This window comes from Monopterus albus, unplaced genomic scaffold, assembly GCF_001952655.1.
Source record: "Monopterus albus unplaced genomic scaffold, M_albus_1.0 scaffold11.1, whole genome shotgun sequence".
Lineage (NCBI taxonomy): Eukaryota > Metazoa > Chordata > Actinopteri > Synbranchiformes > Synbranchidae > Monopterus > Monopterus albus.
In genome coordinates this window covers 133,569-155,480 of record NW_018127891.1, presented here as the reverse complement: position 1 = coordinate 155,480, position 21,912 = coordinate 133,569, and the positions used below count along the sequence as shown (strand labels likewise).

At 38.9% G+C, this 21,912-nt stretch overlaps 5 protein-coding genes across 6 annotated transcripts; 1 reads left to right on the top strand and 4 right to left on the bottom strand.

Annotated features, from left to right (window-relative positions):
- Positions 1-670: 670 nt before the first annotated feature.
- lim2.5 (lens intrinsic membrane protein 2.5) lies at positions 671-4,341 on the top strand. Of its 2 annotated transcripts, none has more exons than XM_020590194.1 (5): positions 671-808; positions 2,128-2,338; positions 3,144-3,293; positions 3,478-3,612; positions 4,054-4,341. In XM_020590194.1, exons 2-5 carry the CDS (start codon positions 2,161-2,163, stop codon positions 4,113-4,115), a joined length of 525 nt encoding a protein of 174 aa, XP_020445850.1. In that variant the 5' UTR covers positions 671-808; positions 2,128-2,160; the 3' UTR covers positions 4,116-4,341. The 2 variants fall into 2 exon arrangements, with proteins under 2 accessions (XP_020445850.1, XP_020445851.1); XM_020590195.1 differs by having other exon boundaries at positions 671-930.
- A 120-nt stretch (positions 4,342-4,461) lies between these two features.
- Positions 4,462-5,537, bottom strand: LOC109954630 (free fatty acid receptor 2-like). The gene has a single exon (XM_020590112.1). It carries the CDS (start codon positions 5,368-5,370, stop codon positions 4,462-4,464), a length of 909 nt encoding a protein of 302 aa, XP_020445768.1. The 5' UTR covers positions 5,371-5,537.
- Positions 5,538-12,379: 6,842 nt separating this feature from the next.
- LOC109954709 (free fatty acid receptor 2-like) lies at positions 12,380-13,582 on the bottom strand. The gene has a single exon (XM_020590217.1). It carries the CDS (start codon positions 13,413-13,415, stop codon positions 12,507-12,509), a length of 909 nt encoding a protein of 302 aa, XP_020445873.1. The 5' UTR covers positions 13,416-13,582; the 3' UTR covers positions 12,380-12,506.
- A 503-nt stretch (positions 13,583-14,085) lies between these two features.
- On the bottom strand, positions 14,086-15,460 carry LOC109954707 (free fatty acid receptor 2-like). Its single transcript, XM_020590215.1, has one exon. It carries the CDS (start codon positions 15,291-15,293, stop codon positions 14,385-14,387), a length of 909 nt encoding a protein of 302 aa, XP_020445871.1. The 5' UTR covers positions 15,294-15,460; the 3' UTR covers positions 14,086-14,384.
- Positions 15,461-20,221: 4,761 nt separating this feature from the next.
- Positions 20,222-21,424, bottom strand: LOC109954708 (free fatty acid receptor 2-like). The gene has a single exon (XM_020590216.1). It carries the CDS (start codon positions 21,255-21,257, stop codon positions 20,349-20,351), a length of 909 nt encoding a protein of 302 aa, XP_020445872.1. The 5' UTR covers positions 21,258-21,424; the 3' UTR covers positions 20,222-20,348.
- Positions 21,425-21,912: the final 488 nt, after the last annotated feature.

Below are 21,912 nucleotides of genomic sequence, written 5' to 3'. Positions count from 1 at the left end.
ATAACAAAGAGTGAAAAATTTAAAGGGGTCTGAATACTTTCCGTACCCATTGTATATGCTGTTTAGTGGAATCCAGATTAGTTCACCATAACTAGCAACTGCAAACCAGGAAATGAGTCATTAATACCTCTCTCACAGACAAATCTGAACATTATCATCTTTGTAAAGGAAACATTTATGGCTGGGCTGGATGGATTTAACTGATGTCTAATTATTATATGATGTTAAAATTGTACATACTGTAGACATCTTTTTAAATATGCTTACTGTGCAGTGGTCAGCCTTTTACTGTCAGTACAATGTTTCCACAAAGTCATTACAGGTTCGGGGTCAACACGTGTAGTGTGCGCTGCAAACATTGCGTAAGTTTATTAAGTAGCCACAAAGAAAGTGTGTGCTTCAGCATGTTCCATTGACCACAGCAGTACTGCAAGCCTTTGCACATCCACAGTTCCAGAACACCTAATAGAACAACAGACAAGGACTGTGATGCAGCAGCCTCAAATCCTAGACCCCTCCCATCCCCCAACACCATCACCTCTCCACTGAGCCCCCCCAAACACACCCATGTAGTTCAATGTGAATGAGTCATGTGACTTTTGGTCCTCCAGCTGAAGTGCATTTGTTCTCTGTTGATTGTGTTAAAGAATTCTGCCTCCATCAACAGAAATGTGGAGGGGATAACTTTTTGGAGCTCAGCCTAGGGCTTCCTCTTTGACTCTTTGATCACTCCTGGCTTACAATCTCTCTGTCTTTCCCTGAAGAAAGACAGATACTTAAGAGAGTTCATTTATCCTGAGGAATTGAGGTAAGTTGATGTCGGGTCTTTTGTTAATGGCTACTGCTACTAAAATGTTAAAATCAGGGAGTAAACATAATGAAGCAGAATCCATATCATGGCACACTATCCAGTGAGTGTGTGTCTCACAGGTGAGCCAAGAAGGCCTTCACTATGTGATAATGACAAACCCTCACTACTTCTGTAGATCATGCCTTTTTAAATGCATGTTAGGTTTGTCATTGTTGTTTTTAATATCATTTTAAGCATTATCCATAGATTTGTTTTTACTTAATACATGGTAATTTGTCAATTTCATTCCAAACTTGAGATTCAAGATTAACTGCTTCCTTTTCTAGGTACAGATAAATCTATGGTATTCAGACTTTCCATTCCAGAGTGTGAATAATGTGTTAACATCAGCTTTTTTTTACTGATATAGGTTAATTGTGGTTGGACTAAAATGTCAATAGTTGTGACTTGTTTAACTGCAGTGGTATAAAAAACAAACCCAGAGAGACAGCACATCTTACTGTGAGCTGACGGGCATGATTACTCTGTCCAGCTCTCATGAACAGTTCTTTTTTTGTTGTTACAACTAACTGCCTAGTTAAGTAATATGCGTTCATCAATATAACGCCATGTTAAAGCTAGTCTAACTTCAGGTAGCATCTCTCTTAAATGAGAAAGTGCAAATGTTGTAGAATAGTGTAGACACAGAAATAACACAAATAGCTGAGCTGATGACACATTTCTGATCAATATAGAAGCAAGTCACTTCTATTAAGACGTGTACTAGTAAATATTTAACGCTGTTGCTAGGAGCTAAAGTAATAGGGGAAACTGGTGCCAAGAAGAATGCTGGTTTAAGGCCCCAGTCCTCCTGGGCAATAAAAGCTAAATGACTGCTTATTCTGTTTCACCTGCTGGGCAGCAGAACAGCAGTCTGACTGCACTTGAAGCTTAAAGTTGTGTATAGGCTTTTACTGCCTCTGGATCTACTCCTACTGTCCATTCCTGTCTCCTTTATCCTTGTGGCTCCTAAACTCTGGAACTCTCTCCTAATGGGATTAAGATCTGTGGACACTGGAGAAATGGCCTTTGAGTAGTGATCTCACTGTGTTGTGATTTTTGTAGTGATTGTATTAGGTTCTATGTTTTATGAAGAGATTACTATTTTATAGGATATAGCCTATAGTTGTTTTTACTTGTGTGCCAATCTAGAAAGGTGCTATATAAATAGACTTACTTTACCAATGAATAAATGCTAAAACTAAAGCTACCAATGCTTTCTTAGAAAATTAACTTCACTACTACATCTCTGATATTTCTCTTTTCTTTTTGCACAGTGCACAAAGCCTCAACTGCTGTCATAGTTACTCATGATGTATAGCTTCATGGGAGGGGGGCTGTTTTGTGCCATTGTGGGCAATATCCTGTTGGTGGTCTCCACAGCCACAGACTATTGGATGCAGTACCGTCTGTCTGGCAGCTTTGCCCATCAGGGCTTGTGGAGGCAGTGCATGTCTGGCAAGTGCTACATGCACACTGACAGCACTGGTAAGTGATACAGTATCTTCTTAGGGCCTTAAATATTCCTTGTGGGTCTGAGGCATCACAAAACTCCACAGAATCCAGGTCTACTTACAGTATGAATACAAGGATGATTATATTGATTGCTCTTACTTTTGAGGTAGAGTCACTATCAAGATTTTTAGGTGACTTTCTAAGGATGTGATTTTTACACAGGTACACTAGAATGGCAGTAAAAATATTCACAATTTTCATTTAACAAGACTAGAGTCTATAACCATGTTGGTGGCTCTGTGAGGCTGCACTTAGCAGTGTTTTGAAGTGTTTTGATATGAGTTAATGTCATCCAGTTAAGTCAGTCACAGTGATTATGCTAGGATGCTGATGCCTAACAGGTATTATATTTACCATGTTCAGCTACTTATTTTAGCATGTTAGCAGGATTAAATGTGCTACTTACCACAAAGTGTAGTGTTACTGATTTGCAGGTATTTGCTCATACGTCAAAGTACTAGACAAATTGTTTTTAAAAATGATGACATTAGATGTCAAGAGGTCACCCAAATCATTAGGATCTTAGAGTAGGCATGGATAGGCAGTCCATCATAGTCTTTGAGATACAGTATTTTAGTCTGAACCAAAGACTAACTAATACTGTTCATTGTCGTTTCCTGCAACTGTTGCTGTAACAAGTGAATTTCCTCCTTTGGGATCTGTAAAGTTTTATCCTATCTTAATTCATTTTGGAAATGAACTGCTCATATCAATATTAATGACTTCTGTTCATCCTGTTGCACGTCTTTACGCCGTTTTCTTTTGTTTTACTGCTCAGCCTACTGGAATACCACATGTGCTTTTATGATCCTCTCTGCCATGTCATGCTTTGCTGGCATCATCGCAGGAATCCTTTCCTTTGCCAACTTCTCAACTTTTGAGAGGTTCAACCGCTCATTCGCTGCAGGGATCATGTTTTTTGTTTCAAGTGAGTAATGGACACAGTAACCAAACAATGTCATTGTAATTTAGCTTTGAAGCTTTGAAAATTGCATTCACCATGAATTTACATATCATGTAAATCTTGGACAAAGTTTGCTAGGCCTGTCTAAAGGAGTAAATCAGATTACTCATATGAATTTTAATGTGTCACCCTCTTCCCACAATGCCAGTGCTATTTGTTCTGCTTGCAATGGCCATTTACACTGGGGTGACGGTGAACTTTCTGGGCAAGCGTTTTGGTGACTGGCGCTTCTCTTGGTCCTACATACTAGGCTGGGTGGCACTGCTCATGAACTTCTTTGCAGGTTTGTTCACAGTAAGAAATGCGTCCGAGTTCAGTGTAATTACTGTATTATGCTGATAGTAAACAAAGTCTGAGGAAAATAGTTACATTCAAATTTAATTTGAATTTCTTTGAACAGCCATGCATGTTCATAAAATCACATGCTCCAACACAGACGCATTTAAATTTTTTTAACAGTTTATTTACACTCATCCTTGAAGTTACTACAATTACTGTTACATCAGCTTTAGTCATGAAATGCCCTCTACATATTTTCAAACTTACACATCAGTAAACTTTATAACCACCAGAAAAATAAAACAGTCTTGCCCTCAAAAAACTAGTTTTCTGTAAAACAATTTGTTATTGTGCCATTATTTTGTACTTGGCAGGTTTATATTCTGTAGAAATGTGGTAATTAACACCATGCCACTTTAAAGCTGACTTATGTTTTGTGTTGCAGGTATATTCTACATCTGTGCCTACAGAACGCATGAGTGCAGAAGAGTGGCCGGCCCACGCTAAAGGAAATAATGTGTCAACGGTGCAAAAGATGTCTTCCCATTAAAAAATTTGGAACTTGCTGTAAAATAATAAATTTGGAATTTTGCATATGCATAAAAAGTGTTTTGAGGTTTTGTCATAAAATGGTCTACAGTAAAATGAGCACAGTCACATTATATCATATGTTAAGGGTCTGACACATGGCTTTATAAATATAAAGAATGATGAAATGGGCATGGATCAGGTAACAACAACCATTAAAGCATTCTTTAAAAATGTACACTGTGATATAATGTCTGAAATATGGAAAAAACTCTGATGCTGGATATGTACATCCATACACAGTATTATGAAAACAGTGTTATTCTTAGCCAGAACTGTTTACTTGTTGTATTTCTGTATCTTTGACTCTAAGCTTCCTGAAAATGGACTTTTCTCCAGTGCAGTGGAAGGTGGAGGAGGAAAAGTAGAAGATGATGGGATCAAGACAGGTGTTGAAGGTGCTGAGCAGCAAGACGTAGTACCTCCAGGATGGGCTTTTACCCTGGAAGTAGCCCACTACATGAGAGAGGTTGTATGGCACCACACAAATGAGAAACACAGCTAGTGTCCCTAAGGCCATGCCAATGGCCTTCTGCTTCAGCATACAGGATATCCTGGGGCGATTGTACAGGATCCAGATGCAGCGCAAATAGCAGTAAACACAAATTAGAAGAGGTACAAAGCAGAACACAAAAAAAGTCTCCAAACGTACTGGGAGGAGGACCTCCAACTGCTTGTCTGTGAAGTTCTCATAGCAAATACTGGAGTTTTGACTGGACAGGGATGGGTGGTGCTGGGTGATAACAATGATGCTGCATTGCGCTGCTGATATTAACCAGCTAATAGCAGAGATCACTATTGCATACACAGGTTTGTGCATCTGTTGATAGATGATTGGGAAAGCTACTCCAATGTAGCGAACCACACTGACTGCTGTCAGAAGTAGGGTGCTGGTGAAGATGCTGAAGAAGAAGGTAAAAGAGGTGATGGAGCATAAGATGTAGGGCAGATTCCATTTCATGCCCGATGCTGCTTCATGCATCTTGAAAGGAAGGATGCTCAAGAAGAGCAGGTCAGACACAGTCAGATTGAGGAGCAGGATGTTTATTGGCCGTGGCTTGGAATGGATCTTCATGCTAAAGGCGCAGAGAGCCAGGAGGTTCGCTGGCAGGCCTATCAGGAAGGAAATGATGTAAACTGACAGAATGACCTCACTGCTCACTGTTGACTCCATTAGACCCTAAACCAAAGGAAGTGAACAAACACCATCAAAATGTACTGTATGTAGTAAAACGTTTGTACCAGTGAAAATGATTTTTGACTTTTTCGATAAGTGAAGTCTGTATGCATGGCAAAGCCAAAATATGAAGCATGTAGCTTGTTTCTACTATCTAATAAACACAAAGCATAAGGAAATATAATTGAACAACCACATTATTTTAAGTCTGCCCCACCACAAAAACACAATTGCACTTGGTAAAGGGACTTATATAGAGCTATCAGTCACATTCACACACCGGCGGCAACTCTGGGTGGAGTCTTTTGCCCAGGGACACTTTGACTTGTGGCGTGGAGAAGTCGAGCATCAAACAACCAACATTGTGTTTAGGGAACGACCTGCTCTACCTCCTGAGCCACAACCACCCCTAAATTAGAACCGTTTATCAAATCCAAATTAATTGAGATGTACTAACTGACAGCTAATATTGTTATAATTCTCACACTATCACGATACATTGAATTTATTCATTTTAAAGCAGTCTTAGGTTTATTTACATTAGCATTTGTTTATAATTACACGAGTATGTAAATGCTGTAATATGAATATACTATAAATTTATCTGGTCAAAGACAATGTTTGAAGAAGGCAACTCAGCATCTTTGGGTACTGATTTCTATTTTTAAAAGAATAAAAGAAATCTAAGGGAAAATTGATTTTCAAGTGTCTTATCACACAAATTCTAAAATAAATGATCCATAGTTGGATCTGAAATTTAAGATATAAAATTTCAGTTTCAAAACAGAAGGTCTGACAAGGTCATACTTACTTACCTGGCAGCAGAAGATTTCAAAAATGTTATGACTTAAAGAAAAAACAACTAAGGCTCCGTGTTCTTTATCTGTCTGGGCTTTTCATCAGTGACACCTAGTTGTGAGTTTAAAAATGACCTGATATAGATGATATAAGCTGGAAACAGCGAGTCATCCTAAATCCATATATGATACACTGCTCTCGTCATTCTGCACTGAGCAACAAGCCAGTTTAGTATTAGCTAGAATGTAAAACCCAAGCTCATCATGACTCTAATGTTGGATATTTTAATAAGAACCTCCTCCCACAAGTTCTCTGAAGGAGTATGTCTAAATATTATAATTAGGTGTGGATTTCACCGGGCCAGGAGTGTGCATTTACTAAAGATTATGCCCGAGTTCAAGGAAGAAGTGATCATTTGAGCTAAACAAATTATTTTCCTGACCAATTTTGGACATAGTTTCACTGAGCCCAGTATCAATGTGGCATCATTACTATAAAGTAATCTGAAACATGTTGGATTCAATAAAATTAGTGCAGTAGACTTTAGCCTGCAGTAGATTATGTTTTATGTTGGTTGGAAACAGGCTGAATAAGGGTTTTACTTCCTGTCGGCCTATTTTACATAAGTATCAGTTAACAGGAAATAAATACTGGCCATTTTATGCTATGTTTAAACTATCACAGGCATTAAATTCAAATTCTTTTGCATAACGCAAGTCAATATGTTCAGGTCTGAATACCTAGATAGAAAACTGTGCTCAGCTGTGACAAAATAGAATAAAATGAAATGATACTATGCAGAACCAAAATATTGCACAATTGAATTTGTTTTGCAATGAACTTAACTGGAAGCCACTGTAATGAGCTTACTGTGACAAGAGTGGCAGAAGTCCTCTGATCAGCAGTTTGCATAGACATCCATGTTGCAATATATATCCTGTTGGAAGTCATAAGAATAGTTATAATATTTATGTATAAATGTTTGAGCAATAAAGGAAACAACAGAAACAATCAAACTGATATTATGGAGAAACAGAATAAGAAAAACAATGGCAACAGTAACAAAAAGCTATAAATCAAATTTGATTGTGTCAAGGTCTGTATTAGTTCCCAGTCTGATCCATATGTAGTTTTTTTCATTTGTTTTATTCTTAAAATGAGTGAAGGTCTGTTGTAAACCACTGCATATTCATCAGTCACATTCACTGCACCTGTATTTCCCCTTCTCTTCTGAGGGCTGTTGCATTATTTTTGTGCACTTGTGCTCAGGTTCTATGCATTTCTTCTACAAATTCATTGTCATAAACGCAGGAGAGTCTGTCCATTTCAGTGTTCTTCTCTGGCCTACACGGGCTTGATTGTTTGTCCTCATCATTTGACCTAAAGATCCGGAAGAGAGAGACAGAAAGAAGGAAATTCACAGCCAGCTCACTTCTTGAAACTTAGGCAGATTAGATTGTACAGATATGTGCAGCTGATATCTACAGTAAGATATGTAGGGTAATGTACGATATACAACAGACTATGGATTCAATTCACAAGTAATGGACAAGGTACATTAAGCTTATGGAACACTAGTGCAATGGGATGAGATGGAATGAAACAGTGCAGAATAAGAAGACAACAATAAGTTACATGAGTGAACAGTTCAATGAATGTAAATAGTGCAAAGATAAAGATAAATATACAGTAACTGTAGGTAACAGAAGTGTATTGCATTAGTCCTGGGATGAGAGATGAGAAGGGGTGAGGTGTGTGTAGTGGCATAGAAGAAGGAAGTGGGGGTCAATGGGGACAGAGTTCAGTAAGGAGACAGCTGTGGGGATGAAGCTGTTCCTGAGTCTACTGGTTTTGGTCCAGAGGCTCATGAAGCGCCTCCTAGAGGGCAGGAGGTCAAACAGTTTGTGAGCAGGGTGAGAGGAGTCCTTGAGAATGCTGCGAGCTCATCGAAGACAGTGTTCCCCGTGGACACCCTCATTGGCTGAAAATGGAGTCCCCGTGATGTGTTGGCCAGTTTTCACCACCCGTTGCAGCACCTTGCATTCGGAGACAGAGCGTTTTCCATACCAGACTGTGATACAGCTGGTCAGGATGCTCTTGATGGCACAGTGGTAGAGGTTCACCATGATGGCTGAAGACAGGTGGTTCTTCTTCAGTGTCCTCAGGAAGAAGAGGCGCTGGTGAGCCTTCTTAACCAGGCTGTGGGTGTTGGTGGTCCAGGACAGATCCTCTGAGATGTGGGTCCCAAGGAATTTAAAGCTAGAGACATGTTCAACATCTATCCTGTTAGTATGGATGGGATTGTGTGTGCCTCCTTTCTCCCTCCTGTAGTCCACAATAAGCTCCTTGGTCTTGTTGGTGTTAAGGAGCAGGTTATTGTCAGTGCACCACACAGCCAGGTGCCGTACCTCCTCCTCGTAGGCTGACTCACCATTGTTGCTGATGAGACCGATCACCGTGGTGTCATCTGCAAACTTGGTGATGGTGCTGGAGCCATGCACAGGCCTGCAGTCATGGGTGACAAGGGAGTAGAGGAATGGGCTCAGCACACAACCCTGTGGTACGCCGGTGTTGAGGATAATGGTGGAGCAGCAGGTGTTGTCTGACCTAACATGCTGAGGCTTGTTGGTCAGAAAGTCCAGAATCCAGTTGCAAAGGGAGATGCTGATGCTCAGGCCACCAATTACATCTTTAACTCAGCTTCTGCACATCAACATTTGGCCCTTTTTGACAAAACCTGACTTTTTCAGTTTCCTCAGTACACTCCCACTATAATATATACATAGAAATAAAGCAAAGTGTTTGTACAGAGATTGAGCACAAATTTTTTTTGTGGGTTTTTTTTTTTTTTGGAGGACTCTTGTATCTTTGCTGTTGTTGGATAGTGTCCAAAAAACTTTGTGGCCCTAATAGAAATATGCAAAATGTGCTTTGACTTCAGCAAATTAAAAGTTCATGTTTGTCTGCTATTCCAGTTTCATACACTGGAGGGATACAGTGTTGCGCACACACAGCCCAGTGGTTGTCTGTGGGCAGCTATAAAGACAATGAAAAGATTAAGCACCAGAACACAACCATAATCTATGACAAGGAGCAAAGTCTACCAACCTATTTGTGGAATATTTTCTGTAGATGAGCACTGCACATCCTAACACCAAACCAATTCCCAGGAGTATTAAAGCTGACAACCACATGGGAAAAGACTGTAAAAGGAAAATTGATTTATTAGTGAAACTGACACACACACACACACACACACACACACACACACACGAAAGCTGTTAATCACTCAGTCTAACTTACATAGTTCAGACAAGTTGCTTATAGACAGTTGCTTGGTGTCACTGCCTAGTGAGTTCCAGGCTGTGCAAGAAACATTAGTCTGGTTTTTAGGTGGGCCACTTATTATTCCAGAAACTACATTTTTCATATTTGTGGAGACAAAGGTGACGGAGGATGGAAGAGTGTCACTTCCATTAATGGTCCAGGATAAAGAGGCATTAGGGGAAGCCTCAGCCTGGCAGATGCACCTCAGAACCTCTGCTGTCTTATCTACTGGCTTATCTACAAAGATGCAACAGCTGTTAATTAGCTGCATTATTTAAGGGTGTTGTTTTATATGTTTTTGTATCAAAATATTTATCTTTATTTAGCCTACCTTAAAAATGTAAGTGTAGCACTTAAGTAAAAGTCTGCTATCTGGAGTTCTGGAACGTTCAATCATATCACAAGAACTTCCTCAGCAGCTGGAGTTTTGCATGACAAATGGGTGTTTGCTGATGAAAGTAGTGTGATCAGATCAAAAACTCCAACTTCAGCTACAGCACCACATGGGCCTTGTGTGCTGTAGCTGTAAGTTTCAGTTATGCTGATAGTGTTATGTACAGTAAGTAATGGTGCATCGTTTGTGCAGCTGCCACCTCCAAATTATAACAAATGGTTTTGAGTCTGGTATTTCTTAACTTCCCTTGTGGTGCTGATCAGTAGCCTGGAAATGATTACACTGAGCAAGTCTCTGGTGTGAATGTGTAACACGGTATTCCTGAACAAACTAAGTTTATATCAGTAAGATTTTATTACACTGAACATGCAGATCCAGCAAGTCGGACTGCTGCACTCCAAAGGCATTATAAGCGATGCAGGAAATAAAAGTATCTCGTGTAATACTGCTGAAGGACATTTTTTTCTCTGTTGAATTTATTTTGATGATTTCACCCTTGCATCTTCTGAGCCATGAGTACGTGTGAGGTTGTGGGTTACTATTGGCAGCACACTCGATGTTGATACTGCCACCCTCCATCACCGGCTTCCTTTCCAGTGTCAGGGTCACAGCCACGGGTTTATCTACAAGTATCATAACAGACAATTCATACAATAAAATGTTTCCCAGGGAATATATCAAAGAAGAAGATGTGTCATTTACTGGATGCTGAACAGGCAAATTGTAATACTGACATAAAACACTGAGTGTGATTTGCTGACTTTGCGCAGTGAAGATTCTGAACTGTGCAGAACACCTCATTTTGGAGTTATGCATTTCATATGTTGCTGTCCTCTGCAGTGTCTTTGTGTACAACCATTGGCCCTGACTTTCCTGACTGAAAGTCATTAAAGTGGAGTTTTCCAAAGTTTGACTCATGCTCCAAAGGAGAGATATATATATAGATACACCATCTAACAAATGATGATGATCAAATTATACAGGTCTGAAGCGGTCTAATAAATGTTCCCTTTTAGTTTGGTATAATCATGTAACTATGCATAAAATATTAAAAATATTATCTCATTGTATAAACTTTATTATATATAAAATGCTACTCAGTATCAGAAACAGATAAAACTCAGCATTACCAGTAAACAAACTTAGCAGTCTAAGCAGATAAGTTGTCCCCATGAAGATGAGCTGCTGCATGAATGTGTCTGTGTTGACCCACTGATCTGTTGCTGTGCTCCAGTCCACCACTTTATCGCTGCCTAATCCCCCGAAGCTCCTTCTGTTCCACTCAGTCTCAAACAGGAAACTTGTTGAGTTCATTTCCATCAGTCAGCCTGAATGATCAGAAAGCCTGAAACAGAAGATCTTTTACCTGCTTCTAAAATTTGCATACTAAACGCTCCAGCATTTGTTTCAAACACAGCCACAAGGATAAGATGTATTAAAAATATATCCAATAATTAAAAAGAGAATGATGGAAGTTATAGATCTTTTCTTAGTGCACATTTTAACATGAACAAAGCAACATTTATTTATATACAGTCCTATATTTCATTTTTAAGGAAGATTCAATGTGCTTCACGTTAAAATCAGAACAGTTAAAGGGAAAGATTATGTCAAAGTTGTGGTGATAAGACACTATATGGGAGTGTCTTCATGTGATATAACAGAGCAAGAAGACCTGCTGATTGAGCTCAACGTACGGATGTAGAATAATCCTAGAAACTAATATTAAGGGATATGTTATGTGAGTATAGAAGTGCACTGGAACAATGTACAAGTTCATTGACAAGTTATGTAGAATAAAATGTCCGGCTTCATAATTGAGGAGTCTATAGAAAAACTGGACAATAGATTCATTCTCAGCAATTTTCAGATGGCGCTGTCTTTTGGAAACAAACCACTCAAATCAACATTTCTAGCTTTCTATCTACCTTGCTGTATATATCTTCACGGTGTTTTTCTCTTGTTTTACTCCTCAGTCTACTGCATTGCCACTCGTGCTTCCATCATCCTATATCAGGCTTTTCTGGCATCATCGCTGCTCTTGAGAGATTCAACCGCTCATTCGCTGCAGGGGTCATGTTTGTTGTTTTCAAGTGAGTCGTGGATACCGTAACCAAACAATGCCATTGTAATTTAGCTTTGTACATCACATTCACCATGAATGATACATTATTTAGTGAATTTGCATATCATGTAAATCTTAGACAAGGTTTGCCTGTCTAAAGGAGTACATCAGATGTTAGTGTGTCACTCTGCCCACAGTGCAGAAAGTTTGTGTGTTCATAAAAATCATAAAATCATCACAAACATTTTCTAAAATTTTATTCAGTCATGTTTGAAGTTACTACTGCTTGTTATTCATGCTATATCAGCTTTACTGTCATGAAAATGCCCTCTACATTTTTTAAACTTACACATCAGTAAACTTTATAACCACCAGAAAAATAAAACATAAATAAATATAAAGAATGATGAAATGGGCATGGATCAGGTAACAACAACTATTAAAGCATTCTTTAAAAATGTACACTGTGATATAATGTCTGAAATATGGAAAAAACTCTGATGCTGGATATGTACATCCATACACAGTATTATGAAAACAGTGTTATTCTTAGCCAGAGCTGGTTACTTGTTGTATTTCTGTATCTTTGACTCTAAGCTTCCTGAAAATGGACTTTTCTCCAGTGCAGTGGAAGGTGGAGGAGGAAAAGTAGAAGATGATGGGATCAAGACAGGTGTTGAAGGTGCTGAGCAGCAAGACGTAGTACCTCCAGGATGGGCTTTTACCCTGGAAGTAGCCCACTACATGAGAGAGGTTGTATGGCACCACACAAATGAGAAACACAGCTAGTGTCCCTAAGGCCATGCCAATGGCCTTCTGCTTCAGCATACAGGATATCCTGGGGCGATTGTACAGGATCCAGATGCAGCGCAAATAGCAGTAAACACAAATTAGAAGAGGTACAAAGCAGAACACAAAAAAAGTCTCCAAACGTACTGGGAGGAGGACCTCCAACTGCTTGTCTGTGAAGTTCTCATAGCAAATACTGGAGTTTTGACTGGACAGGGATGGGTGGTGCTGGGTGATAACAATGATGCTGCATTGCGCTGCTGATATTAACCAGCTAATAGCAGAGATCACTATTGCATACACAGGTTTGTGCATCTGTTGATAGATGATTGGGAAAGCTACTCCAATGTAGCGAACCACACTGACTGCTGTCAGAAGTAGGGTGCTGGTGAAGATGCTGAAGAAGAAGGTAAAAGAGGTGATGGAGCATAAGATGTAGGGCAGATTCCATTTCATGCCCGATGCTGCTTCATGCATCTTGAAAGGAAGGATGCTCAAGAAGAGCAGGTCAGACACAGTCAGATTGAGGAGCAGGATGTTTATTGGCCGTGGCTTGGAATGGATCTTCATGCTAAAGGCGCAGAGAGCCAGGAGGTTCGCTGGCAGGCCTATCAGGAAGGAAATGATGTAAACTGACAGAATGACCTCACTGCTCACTGTTGACTCCATTAGACCCTAAACCAAAGGAAGTGAACAAACACCATCAAAATGTACTGTATGTAGTAAAACGTTTGTACCAGTGAAAATGATTTTTGACTTTTTCGATAAGTGAAGTCTGTATGCATGGCAAAGCCAAAATATGAAGCATGTAGCTTGTTTCTACTATCTAATAAACACAAAGCATAAGGAAATATAATTGAACAACCACATTATTTTAAGTCTGCCCCACCACAAAAACACAATTGCACTTGGTAAAGGGACTTATATAGAGCTATCAGTCACATTCACACACCGGCGGCAACTCTGGGTGGAGTCTTTTGCCCAGGGACACTTTGACTTGTGGCCTGGAGAAGTCGAGCATCAAACAACCAACATTGTGTTTAGGGAACGACCTGCTCTACCTCCTGAGCCACAACCACCCCTAAATTAGAACCGTTTATCAAATCCAAATTAATTGAGATGTACTAACTGACAGCTAATATTGTTATAATTCTCACTCTATCACCATACATTGAATTTATTCATTTTAAAGCAGTCTTAGGTTTATTTACATTAGCATTTGTTCATAATTACACGAGTATTTAAATGCTGTAATATGAATATTGTCACTGTTGGGCAGAAACCTTGTCTCCAAAATCACTACTTTTCAGGAAATGAAAAAACCCTTCCCATTAAAAAATTTGGAACTTGCTGTAAAATAATAAATTTGGAATTTTGCATATGCATAAAAAGTGTTTTGAGGTTTTGTCATAAAATGGTCTACAGTAAAATGAGCACAGTCACATTATATCATATGTTAAGGGTCTGACACATGGCTTTATAAATATAAAGAATGATGAAATGGGCATGGATCAGGTAACAACAACTATTAAAGCATTCTTTAAAAATGTACACTGTGATATAATGTCTGAAATATGGAAAAAACTCTGATGCTGGATATGTACATCCATACGCAGTATTATGAAAACAGTGTTATTCTTAGCCAGAACTGTTTACTTGTTGTATTTCTGTATCTTTGACTCTAAGCTTCCTGAAAATGGACTTTTCTCCAGTGCAGTGGAAGGTGGAGGAGGAAAAGTAGAAGATGATGGGATCAAGACAGGTGTTGAAGGTGCTGAGCAGCAAGACGTAGTACCTCCAGGATGGGCTTTTACCCTGGAAGTAGCCCACTACATGAGAGAGGTTGTATGGCACCACACAAATGAGAAACACAGCTAGTGTCCCTAAGGCCATGCCAATGGCCTTCTGCTTCAGCATACAGGATATCCTGGGGCGATTGTACAGGATCCAGATGCAGCGCAAATAGCAGTAAACACAAATTAGAAGAGGTACAAAGCAGAACACAAAAAAAGTCTCCAAACGTACTGGGAGGAGGACCTCCAACTGCTTGTCTGTGAAGTTCTCATAGCAAATACTGGAGTTTTGACTGGACAGGGATGGGTGGTGCTGGGTGATAACAATGATGCTGCATTGCGCTGCTGATATTAACCAGCTAATAGCAGAGATCACTATTGCATACACAGGTTTGTGCATCTGTTGATAGATGATTGGGAAAGCTACTCCAATGTAGCGAACCACACTGACTGCTGTCAGAAGTAGGGTGCTGGTGAAGATGCTGAAGAAGAAGGTAAAAGAGGTGATGGAGCATAAGATGTAGGGCAGATTCCATTTCATGCCCGATGCTGCTTCATGCATCTTGAAAGGAAGGATGCTCAAGAAGAGCAGGTCAGACACAGTCAGATTGAGGAGCAGGATGTTTATTGGCCGTGGCTTGGAATGGATCTTCATGCTAAAGGCGCAGAGAGCCAGGAGGTTCGCTGGCAGGCCTATCAGGAAGGAAATGATGTAAACTGACAGAATGACCTCACTGCTCACTGTTGACTCCATTAGACCCTAAACCAAAGGAAGTGAACAAACACCATCAAAATGTACTGTATGTAGTAAAACGTTTGTACCAGTGAAAATGATTTTTGACTTTTTCGATAAGTGAAGTCTGTATGCATGGCAAAGCCAAAATATGAAGCATGTAGCTTGTTTCTACTATCTAATAAACACAAAGCATAAGGAAATATAATTGAACAACCACATTATTTTAAGTCTGCCCCACCACAAAAACACAATTGCACTTGGTAAAGGGACTTATATAGAGCTATCAGTCACATTCACACACCGGCGGCAACTCTGGGTGGAGTCTTTTGCCCAGGGACACTTTGACTTGTGGCGTGGAGAAGTCGAGCATCAAACAACCAACATTGTGTTTAGGGAACGACCTGCTCTACCTCCTGAGCCACAACCACCCCTAAATTAGAACCGTTTATCAAATCCAAATTAATTGAGATGTACTAACTGACAGCTAATATTGTTATAATTCTCACACTATCACGATACATTGAATTTATTCATTTTAAAGCAGTCTTAGGTTTATTTACATTAGCATTTGTTTATAATTACACGAGTATGTAAATGCTGTAATATGAATATACTATAAATTTATCTGGTCAAAGACAATGTTTGAAGAAGGCAACTCAGCATCTTTGGGTACTGATTTCTATTTTTAAAAGAATAAAAGAAATCTAAGGGAAAATTGATTTTCAAGTGTCTTATCACACAAATTCTAAAATAAATGATCCATAGTTGGATCTGAAATTTAAGATATAAAATTTCAGTTTCAAAACAGAAGGTCTGACAAGGTCATACTTACTTACCTGGCAGCAGAAGATTTCAAAAATGTTATGACTTAAAGAAAAAACAACTAAGGCTCCGTGTTCTTTATCTGTCTGGGCTTTTCATCAGTGACACCTAGTTGTGAGTTTAAAAATGACCTGATATAGATGATATAAGCTGGAAACAGCGAGTCATCCTAAATCCATATATGATACACTGCTCTCGTCATTCTGCACTGAGCAACAAGCCAGTTTAGTATTAGCTAGAATGTAAAACCCAAGCTCATCATGACTCTAATGTTGGATATTTTAATAAGAACCTCCTCCCACAAGTTCTCTGAAGGAGTATGTCTAAATATTATAATTAGGTGTGGATTTCACCGGGCCAGGAGTGTGCATTTACTAAAGATTATGCCCGAGTTCAAGGAAGAAGTGATCATTTGAGCTAAACAAATTATTTTCCTGACCAATTTTGGACATAGTTTCACTGAGCCCAGTATCAATGTGGCATCATTACTATAAAGTAATCTGAAACATGTTGGATTCAATAAAATTAGTGCAGTAGACTTTAGCCTGCAGTAGATTATGTTTTATGTTGGTTGGAAACAGGCTGAATAAGGGTTTTACTTCCTGTCGGCCTATTTTACATAAGTATCAGTTAACAGGAAATAAATACTGGCCATTTTATGATATGTTTAAACTATCACAGGCATTAAATTCAAATTCTTTCTCAAAGTTTGACTCATGCTCCAAAGGAGAGATGGAGGTGAGGAAGGGCAGGAGGACTTTACACTGCAGTTGGCCTGGAAAATCTCCCCAGCAACTATTTGCCTCTGAATGGAGATTATGGGAGCTGTCATCTCTGGAAATCAAGAGAAAGTGATGACAAAGAAAAGCAAAAAATCTGCTTTCATTTGTAAATATTTGTATAATAGTTTTTTTCTGAATTACTAAAACACTAAATCCCATTTTCAGAACAAAACTGTCAACTACCAAAACTCATTTATCAAATGAATCATTGTGCAAAATAATAGTCACCTAGTTAGACATAGTTTAAATCAGGCCTGATTCTAACTTTTTGAAAAAGTCTAAACATTCTCACTCACATATTTTGCATTGTGATGCCCTTTTAATGCATAATGATAACCACAGGTGGCAGAAGTTAAACAGCTGTCATAGCGTGTGCACTATGACCCAGAACTGTTCACCCTTATTTCTAAAGATGTGATAGAACCAAAATAAACTCTGAACTCAGAGTGCACAGGCGGCACAAGTGAGTTTAAAGTCAATACCAAAAATGGATAGAAACAATCTGAGAGGCAGAGGAGGAAGACTGCATGTGAGAGGTGGTGTGCAAGGAGGAAGAGGTTAGGGAGAATGTAGCCTGAGATGTGAATGAGTCCTCTGGGCTGACCCAGCACAAAGCTTTCACATTGTGATTTGCAAATTGAATCGCTTCTGAAAATGGTTTTGTGCGCTTTCAAAACTTTTGCCATCTAGAAACTCTCACAGAAAACCCAGTGAAAAAATCTGAGAGCACGCACTCGGTAATGAGCGTGCACATAGCTGGGATTATACTCTCAAATCTGATTCTGCATTTAAAATCATACGACGACACGCTTTCAAATACTGAGTTGCAAAGAGAGCAACGCTCAACATGTGGCTTGTGCACCCTCACACATTTTGGCTGTGATATGCTTCCATAGTTGCAGTTCAAATAAAAAATTATGATTAACTTGAAGGAGCAAGCATAGCCTATGTCTGTACCTCACTATCCTAACTGTGTCCCATTACCTTGGCAAAAAGTTTAGAGGTGCTGCAAATGGCCTTAGCAAATGAATGGTGCAGAAAATGATATAGAATAGCTTATTTTTCTGAAGTAAGATAGTGGCAGTGGCACACACATGTAATCTTTGCTCCATTTACACTACTCTACTAGCTTCTAGCATTGTTACGTGCAGTGTTTTTTTTCTTCTATACAGTATGAATTTCCCACTCAGGCCCTTGAATAAATGCTCAACTTGTACAGTCAGATTTACCCTGAAAAATGATTTTCTTTCTTTAATTGCACATGCTGATTTCTAAATTGAATTTAAGTTTGTAAATACTTACTTACCAACAAAGATAGTTACAGTTTGATGATGGAATTTTGCAGTAACTGTTGTGGGTACAGTGATGCTCCAGCTTCTCGCCTGCTGGAGAGCTGAGATGGCGAGAGGAGCGGAGAGAGAAGGAGAAGGAGAGCAGTATAAGTGAAGACAGCAAGTGCTAGTTATGATTGTTCTATTTAGCTGTGGTAATGAGTGAGAAAATAAAATATGTGATATAAATCTTGAAACTAAGGGTGAGAGATGTGAAACTATAAACCACAAAACTACTGTACTATTCAGAGCCATTTCCCTTACCAAGAATAAACAATACACAACAATGACTTCTTAGAAGTTAATCTACTGAATCACACTTCTTACATATAGATACACCATCTAACAAATGATGATGATCAAATTATACAGGTCTGAAGCGGTCTAATAAATGTTCCCTTATAGTTTGGTATAATCATGTAACTATGCATAAAATATTAAAAATATTATCTCATTGTATAAACTTTATTATCCTCTAGAGTCCCTGCGTCCTCATATGAGGACCGCACAGCTTGGGTTTCCAAAGCTCAGGACTCTAGAGGTTAAATATAAAATGCTACTCAGTATCAGAAACAGATAAAACTCAGCATTACCAGTAAACAAGCTTAGCAGTCTAAGCAGATAAGTTGTGTTGTAAGCAGTATATTTTGTCAAGGCTGTTATTCAGTAAATGAAAGAGGGTGATGCAACGCATAAAGGGGTCTGATTATTTTAACAGAACTGATACAGGAGTGTGGATAAACACTGGAACATCAGGCAGTCATTTTCACTTATCTTTGTGAAGATACTAAACTATATGTGTAAAGTGTGGCTACAGAAAATCCACCAAGAATTTGAAGCATTTCATACAAGATACCATGGTTTATTTTTGTGTCACTGTTGAAGCAGTTTGTCAGTTTGTTTGTTTTTTTTTTTGATTGAGAGACATTTACTGTAAAATATTTGAAATAAATTCAGGAACCAGGAGTATCTACGTTCACTTTTTTTAATGTCAGTGAGAGCAGGCATTGCACAGAGCAGTGAATGCATTAGTTGAATAGTTTTTAGCTGCATATGTATTTCAGCTCTTCAGGCTTTTTAATTACAGGTGAACTCCTATTTTATAATACAGTAAGAAACAACAAACGTTTACCAACTGTGCTCCAATGCTATTAGCTGCATGGTTCATGTCTTTTCTTAATAAAATTACAACAAATGACTTGTCGGGAGTATAGTTGTGTTAATGGTTTCTGTGTATCCCTGTTGCTTTTTATTCCTGTTCCATTTCTTTTTTAGATTTATATAGTATGAGCTTCCACGTTGCTATTGTACTAAATGGTTAGAAACAGCATTGTAAAGGGACCCCCAGTGAGTTGATATTATACCTTTGTAAATATTGCAGTACTTTTGAGTCTTTAAGGAGAAAACATAAACAATGGAAAAACAAAGCTTTTAAACCAAAAATGTATATGAAAGATTGAGTGGTAAGTGTCATTACATTTGAATTCACATCCTGCACTTACTCACCAAGGTATAGTAAAAAAAAAAAACATCACAGCTGAATGACACAGATAAAGTTAAACCTTTCATTACAGGGTTGCGCTCATTCGCTGCAGGGGTCATGTTTGTTGTTTTCAAGTGAGTCGTGGATACCGTAACCAAACAATGCCATTGTAATTTAGCTTTGTACATCACATTCACCATGAATGATACATTATTTAGTGAATTTGCATATCATGTAAATCTTAGACAAGGTTTGCCTGTCTAAAGGAGTACATCAGATGTTAGTGTGTCACTCTGCCCACAGTGCAGAAAGTTTGTGTGTTCATAAAAATCATAAAATCATCACAAACATTTTCTAAAATTTTATTTAGTCATGTTTGAAGTTACTACTGCTTGTTATTCATGCTATATCAGCTTTACTGTCATGAAAATGCCCTCTACATTTTTTAAACTTACACATCAGTAAACTTTATAACCACCAGAAAAATAAAACATAAATAAATATAAAGAATGATGAAATGGGCATGGATCAGGTAACAACAACTATTAAAGCATTCTTTAAAAATGTACACTGTGATATAATGTCTGAAATATGGAAAAAACTCTGATGCTGGATATGTACATCCATACACAGTATTATGAAAACAGTGTTATTCTTAGCCAGAGCTGGTTACTTGTTGTATTTCTGTATCTTTGACTCTAAGCTTCCTGAAAATGGACTTTTCTCCAGTGCAGTGGAAGGTGGAGGAGGAAAAGTAGAAGATGATGGGATCAAGACAGGTGTTGAAGGTGCTGAGCAGCAAGACGTAGTACCTCCAGGATGGGCTTTTACCCTGGAAGTAGCCCACTACATGAGAGAGGTTGTATGGCACCACACAAATGAGAAACACAGCTAGTGTCCCTAAGGCCATGCCAATGGCCTTCTGCTTCAGCATACAGGATATCCTGGGGCGATTGTACAGGATCCAGATGCAGCGCAAATAGCAGTAAACACAAATTAGAAGAGGTACAAAGCAGAACACAAAAAAAGTCTCCAAACGTACTGGGAGGAGGACCTCCAACTGCTTGTCTGTGAAGTTCTCATAGCAAATACTGGAGTTTTGACTGGACAGGGATGGGTGGTGCTGGGTGATAACAATGATGCTGCATTGCGCTGCTGATATTAACCAGCTAATAGCAGAGATCACTATTGCATACACAGGTTTGTGCATCTGTTGATAGATGATTGGGAAAGCTACTCCAATGTAGCGAACCACACTGACTGCTGTCAGAAGTAGGGTGCTGGTGAAGATGCTGAAGAAGAAGGTAAAAGAGGTGATGGAGCATAAGATGTAGGGCAGATTCCATTTCATGCCCGATGCTGCTTCATGCATCTTGAAAGGAAGGATGCTCAAGAAGAGCAGGTCAGACACAGTCAGATTGAGGAGCAGGATGTTTATTGGCCGTGGCTTGGAATGGATCTTCATGCTAAAGGCGCAGAGAGCCAGGAGGTTCGCTGGCAGGCCTATCAGGAAGGAAATGATGTAAACTGACAGAATGACCTCACTGCTCACTGTTGACTCCATTAGACCCTAAACCAAAGGAAGTGAACAAACACCATCAAAATGTACTGTATGTAGTAAAACGTTTGTACCAGTGAAAATGATTTTTGACTTTTTCGATAAGTGAAGTCTGTATGCATGGCAAAGCCAAAATATGAAGCATGTAGCTTGTTTCTACTATCTAATAAACACAAAGCATAAGGAAATATAATTGAACAACCACATTATTTTAAGTCTGCCCCACCACAAAAACACAATTGCACTTGGTAAAGGGACTTATATAGAGCTATCAGTCACATTCACACACCGGCGGCAACTCTGGGTGGAGTCTTTTGCCCAGGGACACTTTGACTTGTGGCCTGGAGAAGTCGAGCATCAAACAACCAACATTGTGTTTAGGGAACGACCTGCTCTACCTCCTGAGCCACAACCACCCCTAAATTAGAACCGTTTATCAAATCCAAATTAATTGAGATGTACTAACTGACAGCTAATATTGTTATAATTCTCACTCTATCACCATACATTGAATTTATTCATTTTAAAGCAGTCTTAGGTTTATTTACATTAGCATTTGTTCATAATTACACGAGTATTTAAATGCTGTAATATGAATATTGTCACTGTTGGGCAGAAACCTTGTCTCCAAAATCACTACTTTTCAGGAAATGAAAAAACC

Coding starts and splice junctions, on each gene's coding strand:
- lim2.5 (XM_020590194.1), top strand. CDS start 2,161: ATGATGTATAGCTTCATGGGAGGGGGGCTGTTTTGTGCCATTGTGGGC. Junction 2,339..3,143: donor CATGCACACTGACAGCACTG/GTAAGTGATACA, acceptor TTTACTGCTCAG/CCTACTGGAATACCACATGT. Junction 3,294..3,477: donor GATCATGTTTTTTGTTTCAA/GTGAGTAATGGA, acceptor CCACAATGCCAG/TGCTATTTGTTCTGCTTGCA.
- LOC109954630 (XM_020590112.1), bottom strand. CDS start 5,370: ATGGAGTCAACAGTGAGCAGTGAGGTCATTCTGTCAGTTTACATCATT.
- LOC109954709 (XM_020590217.1), bottom strand. CDS start 13,415: ATGGAGTCAACAGTGAGCAGTGAGGTCATTCTGTCAGTTTACATCATT.
- LOC109954707 (XM_020590215.1), bottom strand. CDS start 15,293: ATGGAGTCAACAGTGAGCAGTGAGGTCATTCTGTCAGTTTACATCATT.
- LOC109954708 (XM_020590216.1), bottom strand. CDS start 21,257: ATGGAGTCAACAGTGAGCAGTGAGGTCATTCTGTCAGTTTACATCATT.